General features: G+C 39.4%; 1 protein-coding gene across 1 annotated transcript in view; it reads right to left on the bottom strand.

Annotated features, from left to right (window-relative positions):
- UNC80 (unc-80 homolog, NALCN channel complex subunit) overlaps window positions 1-15,413 on the bottom strand; it is a 353,943-nt gene that overhangs the window by 37,566 nt on the left and 300,964 nt on the right. Inside the window, exons 67-69 of the mRNA XM_053713382.1 lie at window positions 15,171-15,292; window positions 5,419-5,970; window positions 4,162-5,076 (exon numbers count right to left, since the gene is read on the bottom strand). Of these exons, the coding sequence (XP_053569357.1) occupies window positions 4,162-5,076; window positions 5,419-5,970; window positions 15,171-15,292 (1,589 nt within the window). The remainder of the gene's footprint in view (window positions 1-4,161; window positions 5,077-5,418; window positions 5,971-15,170; window positions 15,293-15,413) is intronic.

Raw genomic sequence — 15,413 nt, 5'->3', positions numbered from 1 at the left:
CTATACTATCAATAAATTAATTAAATAAACTACCTACAATTACCTACAATTAACCTAACACTACACTATCAATAAATTAATTAAATAAACTACCTACAATTAACGTAACACTACACTATCAATAAATTAATTAAATACAATTCCTACATATAAATACAATTAAATAAACTTGCTAAAGTACAAAAAATAAAAAAGAACTAAGTTACAAAAAATAAAAAAATATCTACAAACATAAGAAAAAAATTACAACAATTTTAAACTAATTACACCTATTCTAAGCCCCCTAATAAAACAACAAAGCCCCCCAAAATAAAAAATGCCCTACCCTATTCTAAATTACTAAAGTTAAAAGCTCTTTTACCTTACCAGCCCTGAACAGGGCCCTTTGCCGGGCATGCCCCAAGAAGTTCAGCTCTTTTGCCTGTAAAAAAAAAACATACAATACCCCCTCCAACATTACAACCCACCACCCACATACCCCTAATCTAACCCAAACCCCCCTTAAATAAACCTAACACTAAGCCCCTGAAGATCATCCTACCTTGTCTTCACCTCACCAGGTATCACCGATCCGTCCTGGCTCCAAAATCTTCATCCAACCCAAGCGGGGGTTGGCGAATGGCGATCCATCATCCGGTGCCTGAAGAGGTCCAGAAGAGGCTCCAAAGTCTTCATCCTATCCGGGAAGAAGAGGCGATCCGGACCGGCAACCATCTTGATCCAAGCGGCATCTTCTATCTTCATCCGATGACGACCGGCTCCATCCTGAAGACCTCCACCGCGGACCCATCTTCTTCCGGCGACGTCCAATTGCAGAATGACGGTTCCTTTAAGGGACGTCATCCAAGATGGCGTCCCTCGAATTCCGATTGGCTGATAGGATTCTATCAGCCAATCGGAATTAAGGTAGGAATATTCTGATTGGCTGATGGAATCAGCCAATCAGAATCAAGTTCAATCCGATTGGCTGATCCAATCAGCCAATCAGATTGAGCTCGCATTCTATTGGCTGATCGGAGGTCTTCAGGATGGAGCCGGTCGTCATCGGATGAAGATAGAAGATGCCGCTTGGATCAAGATGGTTGCCGGTCCGGATCGCCTCTTCTTCCCGGATAGGATGAAGACTTTGGAGCCTCTTCTGGACCTCTTCAGGCACCGGATGATGGATCGCCAACCCCCGCTTGGGTTGGATGAAGATTTTGGAGCCAGGACGGATCAGTGAACCTGGTAGGGTGAAGACAAGGTAGGAAGATCTTCAGGGGCTTAGTGTTAGGTTTATTTAAGGGGGGTTTGGGTAAGATTAGGGGTATGTGGGTGGTGGGTTGTAATGTTGGAGGGGGGTATTGTATGTTTTTTTTTTACAGGCAAAAGAGCTGAACTTCTTGGGGCATGCCCCGCAAAGGGCCCTGTTCAGGGCTGGTAAGGTAAAAGAGCTTTTAACTTTAGTAATTTAGAATAGGGTAGGGCATTTTTTATTTTGGGGGGCTTTGTTGTTTTATTAGGGGGCTTAGAGTAAGTGTAATTAGTTTAAAATTGTTGTAATTTTTTTCTTATGTTTGTAGATATTTTTTTATTTTTTGTAACTTAGTTCTTTTTTATTTTTTGTACTTTAGCAAGTTTATTTAATTGTATTTATTTGTAGGAATTGTATTTAATTAATTTATTGATAGTGTAGTGTTAGGTTAATTGTAGGTAGTTTATTTAATTAATTTATTGATAGTGTAGTGTTAGGTTAATTGTAGGTAATTGTAGGTAGTTTATTTAATTAATTTATTGATAGTATAGTGTTAGTTTTAATTGTAACTTAGGTTAGGATTTATTTTACAGGTAAATTTGTAATTATTTTAACTATTTTAGCTATTAAATAGTTCTTAACTATTTAATAGCTATTGTACCTGGTTAAAATAAATACAAAGTTACCTGTAAAATAAATATAAATCCTAAAATAGCTATAATATAAATATAATTTATATTGTAGCTATATTAGGATTTATTTTACAGGTAAGTATTTAGCTTTAAATAGGAATAATTTATTTAATAAGAGTTAATTTATTTCGTTAGATGTTAATTATATTTAATTTAGGGGGGTGTTAGTGTTAGGGTTAGACTTAGCTTTAGGGGTTAATACATTTATTAGAATAGCGGTGAGCTCCGGTCAGCAGATTAGGGGTTAATAATTGAAGTTAGGTGTCGGCGATGTTAGGGAGGGCAGATTAGGGGTTAATACTATTTATGATAGGGTTAGTGAGGCGGATTAGGGGTTAATAACTTTATTATAGTAGCGCTCAGGTCCGCTCGGCAGATTAGGGGTTAATAAGTGTAGGCAGGTGGAGGCGACGTTGTGGGGGGCAGGTTAGGGGTTAATAAATATAATACAGGGGTCGGCAGTGTTAGGGGCAGCAGATTAGGGGTACATAAGGATAACGTAGGTGGCGGCGCTTTGCGGTCGGCAGATTAGGGGTTAATAAGTGTAGGTAGGTGGAGGCGACGTTGTGGAGGGCAGGTTAGGGGTTAATAAATATAATATAGGGGTCGGCGGTGTTAGGGGCAGCAGATTAGGGGTACATAAGTATAACGTAGGTGGCGGTCGGCAGATTAGGGGTTAAAAAAATTTAATCAAGTTGCGGCGATGTGGGGGGACCTCGGTTTAGGGGTACATAGGTAGTTTATGGGTGTTAGTGTACTTTAGAGTACAGTAGTTAAGAGCTTTATAAACCGGCGTTAGCCCAGAAAGCTCTTAACTACTGACTTTTTTCCTGCGGCTGGAGTTTTGTCGTTAGATGTCTAACGCTAACTTCAGACACGACTCTAAATACCGGAGTTAGAAAGATCCCATTGAAAAGATAGGATACGCAATTTACGTAAGGGGATCTGCGGTATGGAAAAGTCGCGGCTGAAAAGTGAGCGTTAGACCCTATTTTGAGTGACTCCAAATACCGGCGGTAGCCTAAAACCAGCGTTAGGAGCCTCTAACGCTGGTTTTCACGGCTACCGCCAAACTCCAAATCTAGGTCTATGTGTTTTATATATATATATATATATATATATATATATATATATATATATATATATATATATATATATATATATATATATATATATATAGAAAAGCAATATCAGTTATAGTGCACTCACTGTTCCTGAGATCATCTGCCGGGGTGCTGCGTGGAAGATATGTAGATCTACGTTCAACCCCAAGGAAGAAAACAAATGCTTCACTCTCCGGTCTTTTTCATCGATGTTTATTGCTCACAAAAATTATATCACAGCATTCCCAAACGTTTCAACACCAATTGGTGTCTTTTTCAATGGATATTTGCCAAAATTCTTTTGTCCCAAAAGGCTCCTAAAAACTATTCCCAACCGCTTACCTATAAATCCCCATATGTGCTGTCGTCACTTCCGGTGCCACGGAGGCCGCTCACGCTTGCACTCGTCACCGCTCCTTCTCAGCCGCATGGCTAATTACCATAGCTCCACCTGCGTGATGTCATATACACACGCAGTACACTAAGGCTGTGCGCATGTCGGGAGCTAGCAACTCCGATAGTACCGGACTGACTGTTGTAGACATGTGATCTAAAAACTCACTAACCTTTACTTTATTAATAAAAAGTGCTATAAAAGCACTATCTGAGACCCTTAATATTTCCTATTTACACAGTAGACCTAATACCACATCTATTATATCTATTATATCTCAGTTATGTTCATCTAGGGGGTTCTATATTTACACAACGTATATTTATTCATCATTCCCCCAATTTTTTGTATTGACATAACAACTATTCTATAGGTAATAATATAAAGATGGTATAGAAGTGGGGTTATTATTTAGTGAGGGAACTTATCATAATAACATTCATCCCTAATGAAGTAAAGTAGAAAACTTTTTTAGGGCCGCAACAGTACACTGCATCTTGGAGTTTCTTCAATTTGTAGTATCCTTATCCCATCCACTATATACAAATGGATAATCCAGTCCCCTGTAACAGAAATGACCTAGATCAAACAATCCTAGACATCCCTTCAAAGGAAAACATTAAAATCCAGTTGTATATTCAGTCCTTTCGGGGCTACTGTATCCAATCGGTAGATCCAGGAGGTTTCCACCTGGAGGAGTTTGGTATTCCTGTCTCCCCCTCTCCGTAGGGGCGGTACATGATCTATGAGTATTGTCCTTAGACTTGCAGCTGTGTGTCCTGCCTGGAGAAAATGTCGAGCCACTGGTTGATCCGACTCTTGTTTCTCAATCGCTAGCCTAATCGCATGGCGATGATTGGCCCTCCTCTCACGACAGGTGGTAGATGTTTTCCCCACATACATCAGGGAACACGGACCCATCAATACATAGATCACGTAAGTACTAAGGCATGACAGCCTATGTAGAATCTTATACTTCCTCCCAGTGTGTGGGTGATGGAAGTACATCCCAGTCAACATACTATTACACGTAGCGCCGTCCCCACACCTGTAGCATCCCAGTTTCCTTTTTGCATCCAACCATGTCCCCTTCTCGTAACACTTTGTTGGGTCATTGTGGACCAAAATATCCTTTAGATTGGGTGCTCTTTTGTATACCATACGTGGTTTCATACGTGTAAAGGGTAAAGTCTTGTCTGAGCTCACAATTTCCCAGTTCTTTTTTACCAACTCTGCCAGAATCTTAGATATGGGGTTGAACGTACTTACAAAGTTGATGTTATCACTTACATCCTCCACATTTTTCTTCACACCCTGAGGCAGGAGCAGTGATTTTTGATCTTGTTGCGCCAGTTCGGTATGTACCTTTTTAATCAATTTTCGTCCATAACCTCGCTGTTCCAGTTTATTGACCATTTCTTCCTCTTGAATCCTTCTTGTCTCCGGCAGTGTATTATTGCGAACCACTCGCGTGAGCTGAGAGGAGACAACCCCTCTTTTTTGATGTCCCGGATGGTAGCTTGTGGACAGCAGTAAGGAATTTTTATCAGTAGGCTTTGAGTATAATGAGGTGGAAAATTTACAACCCTCATCATCAGTGTAAATTGTGATATTTAAGTCCAAAAACGGTATACTTCTACTATCACAGGAGTACTTGAAACGAATAGTAGAGTCAATATTGTTAAGAGTGTCAACCCATTTCTTCAAGGATTCCTCTGACCCTCACCACACTAGAAACACATCATCAATATATCTTACGTATAGCTTGATACAGTCTATCGTAAGAATTTGCATGATCGTGATCTCATACCAAGCCATATATAAATTGGCATATGCGGGAGCCATATTTGAACCCATTGCAGTTCCTGATACTTGTAAAAAATAATCCTTCTCAAATTTAAAAAAAATCTTTTCTAAACAAAAAGTAAGAAGTTCTAATAGGAACTCAATGGGTGGTCCCGCATATGCCAATGAACTGCTCAATATTGATCTAACAGCCTGTATCCCCCCACCATGTGGGATGGCGGTGTACAGGCTGTCAACATCCATAGTAACTAGTAGGTCACCTGGATTTAAGGTTTCCCAACTAAGTAACTTCCTGATAAGAGATGGAGAGTCTAATATGAAGGAGTATGATTCCTTAACAACTGGTTGCAGGTGATGGTCTATGAAGATAGCCACATTAGAGCACAAAGAATCCCGGGCAGACACAATTGGTCTGCCAGGGGGCTTTGTCAGTGCCTTGTGCACTTTAGGCAACAAGTATAACACCGGAGTTACTGGAAATGGTGTAGTCATAAACTCAAGCTCATTCTCATTGATCATGCCTGACTCAAACCCACATTTCAGTATATGATCCAATTCCTTCTTAAAACCATTTATCGGATTTCCCCTTAGTTTACAATATACCCTACTGTCAGTCAATTGTCTATACGCCTCCTCTCTGTAATCAGAGTAGTTTTGTACAACAATTGATCGCCCTTTGTCCGCTGCATTTATGATGATTGTATGATCATCCTTTAGATTTTTAAGAGCCATTCTTTCACCCTTTGTGAGATTAGGAAATATTCTTTCCACTTTGGCTTGCTCACACGTTCTCTCCTCTCAGCTCACGCGAGTGGTTAGCAATAATACACTGCCGGAGACAAGAAGGATTCAAGAGGAAGAAATGGTCAATAAACTGGAACAGCGAGGCTATGGACGAAAATTGATTAAAAAGGTACATACCGAACTGGCGCAACAAGATAAAAAAATCACTGCTCCTGCCTCAGGGTGTGAAGAAAAATGTGGAGGATGTAAGTGATAACATCAACTTTGTAACTACGTTCAACCCCATATCTAAGATTCTGGCAGAGTCGGTAAAAAAGAACTGGGAAATTGTGAGCTCATACAAGACTTTACCCTTTACACGTATGAAAGCACCACGGATGGTATACAAAAGAGCACCCAATCTAAAGGATATTTTGGTCCACAATGACCCAACAAAGTGTTACGAGAAGGGGACATGGTTGGATGCAAAAAGGAAACTGGGATGCTACAGGTGTGGGGACTGCACTACGTGTAATAGTATGTTGACTGGGACGTACTTCCATCACCCACACACTGGGAGGAAGTATAAGATTCTACATAGGCTGTCATGCCTTAGTACTTACGTGATCTATGTATTGATGTGTCCGTGTTCCCTGATGTATGTGGGGAAAACATCTACCACCTTTCATGAGAGGATGGCCAATCATCGCCATGCGATTAGGCTAGCGATTGAGAAACGAGAGTTGGATCAACCAGTGGCTCGACATTTTCTCCAGGCAGGACACACAGCTGCAAGTCTAAGGACCATACTCATAGATCATGTACCGCCCCTACGGAGAGGGGGAGACAGGAATACCAAACTCCTCCAGGTGGAAACCTCCTGGATCTACCGATTGGATACAGTAGCCCCGAAAGGACTGAATATACAACTGGATTTTAATGTTTTCCTTTGAAGGGATGTCTAGGATTGTTTGATCTAGGTCATTTCTGTTACAGGGGACTGGATTATCCATTTGTATATAGTGGATGGGATATGGATACTACAAATTGAAGAAACTCCAAGATGCAGTGTACTGTTGCGGCCCTAAAAAAGTTTTCTACTTTACTTCATTAGGGATGAATGTTATTATGATAAGTTCCCTCACTAAATAATAACCCCACTTCTATACCATCTTTATATTATTACCTATAGAATAGTTGTTATGTCAATACAAAAAATTGGGGGAATGATGAATAAATATACGTTGTGTAAATATAGAACCCCCTAGATGAACATAACTGAGATATAATAGATATAATAGATGTGGTATTAGGTCTACTGTGTAAATAGGAAATATTAAGGGTCTCAGATAGTGCTTTTATAGCACTTTTTATTAATAAAGTAAAGGTTAGTGAGTTTTTAGATCACATGTCTACAACAGTCAGTCCGGTACTATCGGAGTTGCTAGCTCCCGACATGCGCACAGCCTAAGTGTACTGCGTGTGTATATGACATCACGTAGGTGGAGCTATGGTAATTAGCCATGCGGCTGAGAAGGAGCGGTGACGAGCGCAAGCGTGAGCGGCCTCCGTGGCACCGGAAGTGACGACAGCACATATGGGGATTTATAGGTAAGCGGTTGGAAATAGTTTTTAGGAGCCTTTTGGGACAAAAGAATTTTGGCAAATACCCATTGAAAAAGACACCAATTGGTGTCGAAACGTTTGGGAATGCTGTGATATAATTTTTGTGAGCAATAAACATTGATGAAAAAGACCGGAGAGTGAAGCGTTTGTTTTCTTCCTTGGGGTTGAACGTAGATATATATATATATATATATATATATATATACACACAGTATGTGCGTGTTTATATGTGTATATATGCGTGCACATACATAGTTACACATCTAAACACATAAATACACATGTATACACACCTATTTATATACAGTGTATATATATATATATATATATATATATATATATATAGGTGTGTATACATGTGTATTTATGTGTTTAGATGTGCAAATATGTATGTGCACGCATACATACATACATACACATATAAACACACACATACTGTGTGTGTGTGTGTGTATGTGTATATATATATATATATATATATATTTACACACACATTGGAGCCCTTTCCAGTCAAACACCCTGCCATATATCATATACCTTTTAAAACATTTGTATTAATAATAATGATATGTTTTTATAAAAAATTGTATATACTGTATGTGTGTAATACATTTTTTAATGGGTTTTAGATGTTTTTTGTGCACTTTTTTTTCGCTCAAGCACAAACTATAATTTTCAACTTGTAATACCAACGCAATTTAGCCCAATTGTGATATACAAAGTATTGTCTGCGCTCGAGCCTAACCCTTCTCTGGTTAACATGCTTTACCATGGACTTGTAAAATCAAAGTCGCTATCATTAGCACGCCACATGTAATCTGACCCAATAATTAATTTTGTCAATATGAATAAGTACCTTGCTTTGTTTGCATACTTAGTGCTATGAAATATAGCAGTGTTTATAAATAAATCATAAAAAAATGTTCACTATTTCTACAGCCTTATAATTTACTGCCCATTGTCAACTTAGCTCTGTTTTTCAGAATTCCATACTTTTTTAATTGCAGATTACATATTGTATGCATCAAGACAATGATGTGAGCAAGTCAAGCCTGGCCTTTTCATTTTGCACAAATCATGGCTTTTGTATCTCTGTATATGATCTGGTAATTTCTGGCCTTTTTACACATGGTGTGAGTCTGCTTCCTCTGTATCAATAGAGAAAAGAAAAAAATGGATTGGGAAAGGGGCGCTAAATAGCAATCTGGAGAGAAAGTAAAAACAGTGGAATGAACAAATCAGAGAATAATGAAGAGTCTAATCTAAATAAGTCACAATATAAAAAACCTTAAATATGAAAATTAAAAAGCAGAAGTAAAAAGGATGATATTATATTTACTAAAATCAATTATGTATACTAAGTGTATATGTGTATAACCCACGTGATAATACGGAAGTGATAAATCAATAAAAAGACGCAGGGGAAAAGGATAAATAATTAATTAATAAAATCCCAATATGGAAAATGTGGAATAAAGTGTAAAAAATGGTGTAAAAAATGTGATACAATAAGTAAAAATATGAGTGTAATGACTAGTGGTTGTATAAAAAACTAATTTGTATTGCAACTGTGTGAATGAATAGATAAAATTAATGTGTGAAGCGTGTGAAATTTTAAAAATCCTATTATAAACCTAATCAATAAGCATAAACCTGGACTTAGCAAGAGAAAGATCTCATAAATGAATAAATATGTCAATACAGGGTAATATACGTGAGAAAACTCTAGAAAAAAGTCCACAATAATAAACGTATAGCAGCCTCAAAAACTCTCCATTGGAGTTACAAAACAGGGAAACAATGTCTCAACGATAAAGAGAAAGATTTGTATTCAGAAAATGTTTCTTGGGTCTAGATTTAATGACCACTTTGTTTCATCTTTCCAATGATTATTATAACTGTATCTTAATAAACAAGCGTTAAACGATATTCTTGAAAATCTCTTTTGGGACTGTTTTGCAGATTTAGTACTCCATGTAGAAGGGGTTACTTCCGGTACCTTTAATACAGTTTTCTTATGTGTCTCCTCTCCGTCCGAATTTCTCTGTAACAGGAAAAGATCGATGTGAGGTCAGGTGATTAACATGGGCCAATAGCATAGGTTTTAGTTTTGAATAAGTGCACGCACTAATATTATTTCCCGAAGTGGCTCCTATCACTGGTTTTATGTACACCGCGGCTTCTTAATTCAAGCCTTGCGGTCACACACAGCGGTCCTGGGTGCCAGTAGTGGACAAGTCACTTTGTAAGAGCTGTATGGGTTGGATCCACGCGTATCGGCGTAAAGCCTTTTTCAAGATGCCCGCCAGCTCTTCCACTTTGCCTTTTAACCCCACTTTGTTAGACGTCAGCAATTACGTCAATTAACTCTTTATTGTGAACATACATTTTTAGAGAGTATATCTTTGTGTATTTGTAATCCATGTTGTAATTCCAAAATTAGTTTCTAAATCATTTCTCTTAGGAGAGTGCAATTGTTCCAATCATTATAATCCATATATAGTCCCAATAAAAAATCAGTATTGCATTTGCGTGTCAAAAAGGCATATTGAGGCTCTATAGAAAGTATATCAATGAATGGACAGTACATTTATTTCTCACGTTCATATTTGAGACCAGTTTGTTATTCTAAATTCCCACATATATATTAACCATCTGTAACTTATTGTGGACTTTTTTCTAGAGTTTTCTCACGTATATTACCCTGTACTGATATATTTATTCATTTATGAGATCTTTTTCATGCTAAGTCCAGGTTTATGCTTATTGATTAGGTTTATAATAGGATTTTTAAACACCAGTGTTTTTAGATCTATGTGTTTTATGCAGTTATATGTTTTAATAATAAATCAGTTTTAATAACCTTTTGAACATTGTTGTTTTTATATAGCAATTGTTTATCTGCCAAGGTTTCTAATTATATTCTATTAATTGAGAATTTTATACTTACACATTGTACCACATCATTATTAGTCTTGTATATCATATATTTTTTACATATTGGACATTTATACTCATTACTATCACTTTTTAGTTTATATAGACACAATATTTGGAGTCACCACAATATTCTGTCACAGAGTGTGAAGTTTTTTGATAGTATCTAGGTATTTTACCTTTATAGGGTCATTTTTTTATTTTTATTTTTTTTATTATTATTTATACACTTTTAAAATTTCACATGCTTCACACATTAATTTTATCTATTAATTCACACAGTTGCAATACGAATTAGTTTTTTATACAACCACTAGTCATTACACTCATATTTTTATTCCAAATTCTTTTTATTAGAGGAAAGTTTAGAATGTGTACATGTACGCACAAGCGTATAAGAATACAAAGAAAATAATCACAACTATTTGACAATATCTGGTAAACTGAGTGGAATCGTAAACAGTCACCTAGATGACAAAAATGGAATTGTCAATCAAACGAGATAATGAGTAAAACTAAGAAACAAATAAGGGGGGGAGGGAAACAAAAACAAAAGAAAAATAAATAACTGCATTAAAATTAAACTGCTCCAGTCCAAAAACGCTTCTCTGCAGCGCAATGTCTCCACGCCAGTAGCCAAGAGAAATAAGATGAATATAGAGCCGATGAGGGCCTATAAGCTATTAAACTAGTTTCTGATATTGGTCCCACATATTTTGTGCAATGATGAAGTGGTCCCTGGTATCTAGCCTAAATGATCTATATTCCTCCAGTTCTAGAAGGTCTGAGACTTTTGACTTCCATTGAGGTAGGTTAGGGGGGTCTGGGGATTTCCAATTTTTAGCAATGAGGGATTTGGCACTATTTGTAAAGATGCGGAACAAGATAATGTGAGCCTTGGAGGGGAGTTTGATGTTTTTATTTAATAGGAATAGTAATGGATCTAGAGGTAGTGTCATCTGGAATATTTTTTCAATTTCCGAGAGAATGGATCTCCACAGAGAGTTGATACAGCTACACCACCACCACATATGGCCCATACCGCTGCCTACATGGCCGCAGCGCCAGCAGCGGTTACTAGATGAGGGAAATAATGTGTGGAGGCGCCTTGGGGTGAGGTACCAGTGGTGGAGTATTTTATAATTCAATTCCAGGAGATTAGCGGAGGAGGATGACGTTTTAGTATTAATAAACATATAAGAAGCCATCTGTGGAAGGATGATAACTCCCAACTCTCTCTCCCAGGATTCTATGGAGGTGGGTAGATTACCAGGGGGGGGTTGGGTCAAAATGGAGTATATTTTAGAAAGAGTGTGGCTATGTGGTTGGGAGGATGATAGTAATTTTTCTATATTGGTCCGAGATCTAAGGAGGTTGTGTTGTTGATTGTGCGAGGATATGTAATGAGAAACTCTCCTATAGGTGAACCAATTTTTAGCCCAGGTGAAACCTAAATCTGTTAGTTGGGTCATTGAGAGTAAATGTTCGTTATTCGTTAGGTGATAAAGTGCAATGTCAAAGGGGGGCTTAGGGTCGTCCCAGTGAATTCCGAGGTCAGTCAATGAGAACTCGGGGTTATGCATCAGGGAGGTCAGGGGGGAGGGTCTAGAGGAGAGGTATGGATTTATTTTATTAATCTTTTCCCACTGAGTCAAGGTCTCTTTGGTGATTGGATTATCTAAACCGCTAATCCGCTCCTGTCCCCCCGGGGACCAACAGGTCGTTTGTAAATTTAGACTAGGGTTGAGGTGTTCCTCCAAGGCAATCCACCTTTTCTGGGATTTATGCAGTCTCCAGTCAAGAATTCTTTGAATGTAGATTGCGTACTCGTAGAGGTGGAGATCTGGCACTCCCAGGCCCCCATGGATGCGGGGGAGCAGCATAGTTTTCATGTTTATTCTTGAATGTTTGCCTCCCCAAATAAAGGAGTTGAATAAAGATTGAATGCGGGAGAGGAACTTCGGGGGGAGGGGGACAGGGAGGGCCAGCAAAAGGTATAGGAGTCTGGGGAAGGCTGTCATCTTAATGGCATTGATCCTCCCGATCCAGGAGAGGTGTCTAGAGTGCCAAGAGGAAAGTTCCCTTTCCAGGGACAACTTGAAGGGGGCAAAGTTTAAAGTGTAAATCTCGTCTAGTTCGTCAGTCAAGTAGGTACCCAAATATTTAAGAGAGGTCCTGCATTGGCGGAAAGGGCAAGAAGATTTGATTTGCTGTGCTATAGTGGGTGGTAAGGATACACTCAGATATTCAGATTTCGAGTGGTTAATGAGGAAATTGGATAGGTTATTAAATAGGGTTAGTTCCTCCAAGAGAGGAGGAATGGAGGTGTCGGGGGCTGAGAGTGTAAACAGGACATCGTCCGCGAAAAGGGACAGTTTGTAAGTTTCATCCCCAATCTCTATTCCCCGAATCTCTGTATTCTGACGGACTCTGGTGGCAAAAGTCTCCAAGAGGCAGACAAATAGCAGGGGGGACAGGGGGCACCCCTGTCTAGTGCCATTAGTTATCGGAAAGGGGGAGGAGAGAATGCCGTTCACTGAAATTTTTGCGCTTGGATCGTTATATAATGCAAAAATTCTATGGAGCATAACGTTACCTATGCCTAGGGTTTGGAGGGTGGCCCTGAGATATGACCAGCTAACCCGGTCAAAGGCCTTCTCCGCGTCAGTAGATAAAAATATGGTGGGAAGGCCTTGTTTCTTGGAGTGCCAGAGGAGGTGGAGGTTGCGCACTGTGTTATCCCTCGCTTCCCTAGAAGGGACAAAGCCGACCTGGTCGTAATGGATTAAACAAGGGAGATAACGGTTTAATCTGATGGACAGAATTTTGGCAAAGATTTTAATGTCTGCGTTTAATAGGGATATTGGTCTATAATTAGTAATGAGATCAGGGGATTTATTTGGTTTCGGGATGACCGAAATATGTGCTTGGAGTGACTGGGGGGGGAAAGATGTGTTGTTGTCAATGTCAGAGAAATGAGAAAGGAGAGGAGGGGCTAGGGTGTCACAAAATTTAGAATAGTATGCATGTCCGAATCCATCTGGGCCTGGGGCCTTTCCGGAGGGGAAAGAGCGGATGGCCGCTTGTACCTCCTTTAATGTAATGGGGGATTCCAAGTCCGACATCTGTTCAGAAGTCAAGGAAGGTAACTTTAGGGAGGAGAGATAATCCGCGATGGCTGAGGGGGCAGGTGGGGCCTTAGTCTGTTGTAAGTTGTAAAGTCCCTCGTAATAAGATCTAAAGCTATTGGCTATGTCGGAAGATGAGGACCATATCTTCCCCCCGTCATCCCTTATTGACATGATGTATTTTTTAGAAGATCTATTACGTAGCATTCTTGCTAGTAGTCTGCCCTGCTTATTACCCCCTTCGTAGAATCTCCTTTTAAGAAAGAGGGCCCTACGTTTGGCCTCCCTGCCTAGGAGAAGGTCAAGCTGTTTTTGTTTGTGTTGAATATGTTCTAAGAGCGAATGGTCTTTGGGGAAACGTTTATGAGAATCTTGAAGTTTACTTAATTCTTCCAGAAGGTTACTAAGTACAAGGGAGTTCTGCCTATTCCTAGCTGCTTTAAGAGCTATGATGTCGCCCCTAATGACGCACTTATGCGCCTCCCATAAATGGAGAGGGGAGATCTCAGGGGTGGTGTTTAGTCTAAAATATGTCTCTAATTTGTCTTGTATTTGCAATGTAGCCATGGGGTCGGTCAATAGAGATTCGTCTAATTTCCAGGAGCGGTCGTGTTTCTGAGATGTGGGCCATTGTAGTGAGCAAGTAATCATGGCATGGTCAGACCAAGTTATAGGGGAAATGTTGACTGATTGGACTAGTGCTAAACTAGTGACGTCTATCATAAGATAGTGAATACGTGAATAATTTTGATGGGGGTAAGAGTAAAATGTATAATCTCTGTCTTGTGGGTGATAGATTCTCCATGTGTCGTGGATATTCAGTTTTGACAGCGAGGTCTGGATAGATTTAAGCGTTTTCGGGGGGGTAGAAGAGGTACCAGAGGAACAGTCAACACTAGGGTCAAAAGCTATATTGAAGTCACCCCCGACTAATAGGCTTCCCTTAGTGAGTTCAGATATGGTTTTGCAGGACTGTAGGAAAAACTGTGTCGGGGTATTGTTAGGGGCATAGAGGTTGGCAATGGTGACGATCTTATGGAATAGCCGTCCAGTGATAACCAACAGTCTACCCTCACGATCCCTATGGATGCTAGTTAGAGAGAAAGGAATCTGTTTCCTGATTAGAATTCCCACCCCGTTGCGTTTCGTGGTGTGGGAAGATAGGAATACCTGGCCATATTTCCTAAGGGACTGTAAGGGTTCTCTCCCTTTTTTAAAGTGGGTCTCCTGAAAAAGAATGATGTCGTATTTAAGTCTATGGAAGTCCCTCATGGCCCTGGATCGTTTTTGGGGTATGTTAAGCCCCTTGACATTATGAGAAATAATTTGGATTGATTTAGGATTATTATCCATGGTTATAATTACGGAGAGAAACTAGGGTTATGTGTAAGAGACCCAACTGTAGTGGTATATGTTTGCGATGTGGGTATTGGGTTCTGGGCATAGCAGGTCTGGGAAACCCGAGTGTGAGAAAGTCTGGTAGGTAAACGGGCATTGAGTGAGGGAGTGTGTGGTGTGTGTCGTTACCTGAAACCCACAGAAACCCAGTATAGAGGAGGAGACAATAGGCGAGTGAACTGGTAAGAAGACTCTGAAAGACTCCCGGCAAGGAGACACCGCACGAAGCAGCATAACTGGAGCATCTTGAACTGGAATAAACACAATAAATGGTGAAATTTTTTTTAGAGCAAAATAGATTCAACATATATAGAACAAAACAAACATTAACTGTTAAATCAATGTGACATTGAGAAAAACAGACAAGTGATT

Source organism: Bombina bombina, chromosome 1 (assembly GCF_027579735.1).
Source record: "Bombina bombina isolate aBomBom1 chromosome 1, aBomBom1.pri, whole genome shotgun sequence".
NCBI lineage: Eukaryota > Metazoa > Chordata > Amphibia > Anura > Bombinatoridae > Bombina > Bombina bombina.
Note: the sequence above shows the minus strand (reverse complement) of the source record. Positions and strands in the feature narration are given on the sequence as shown.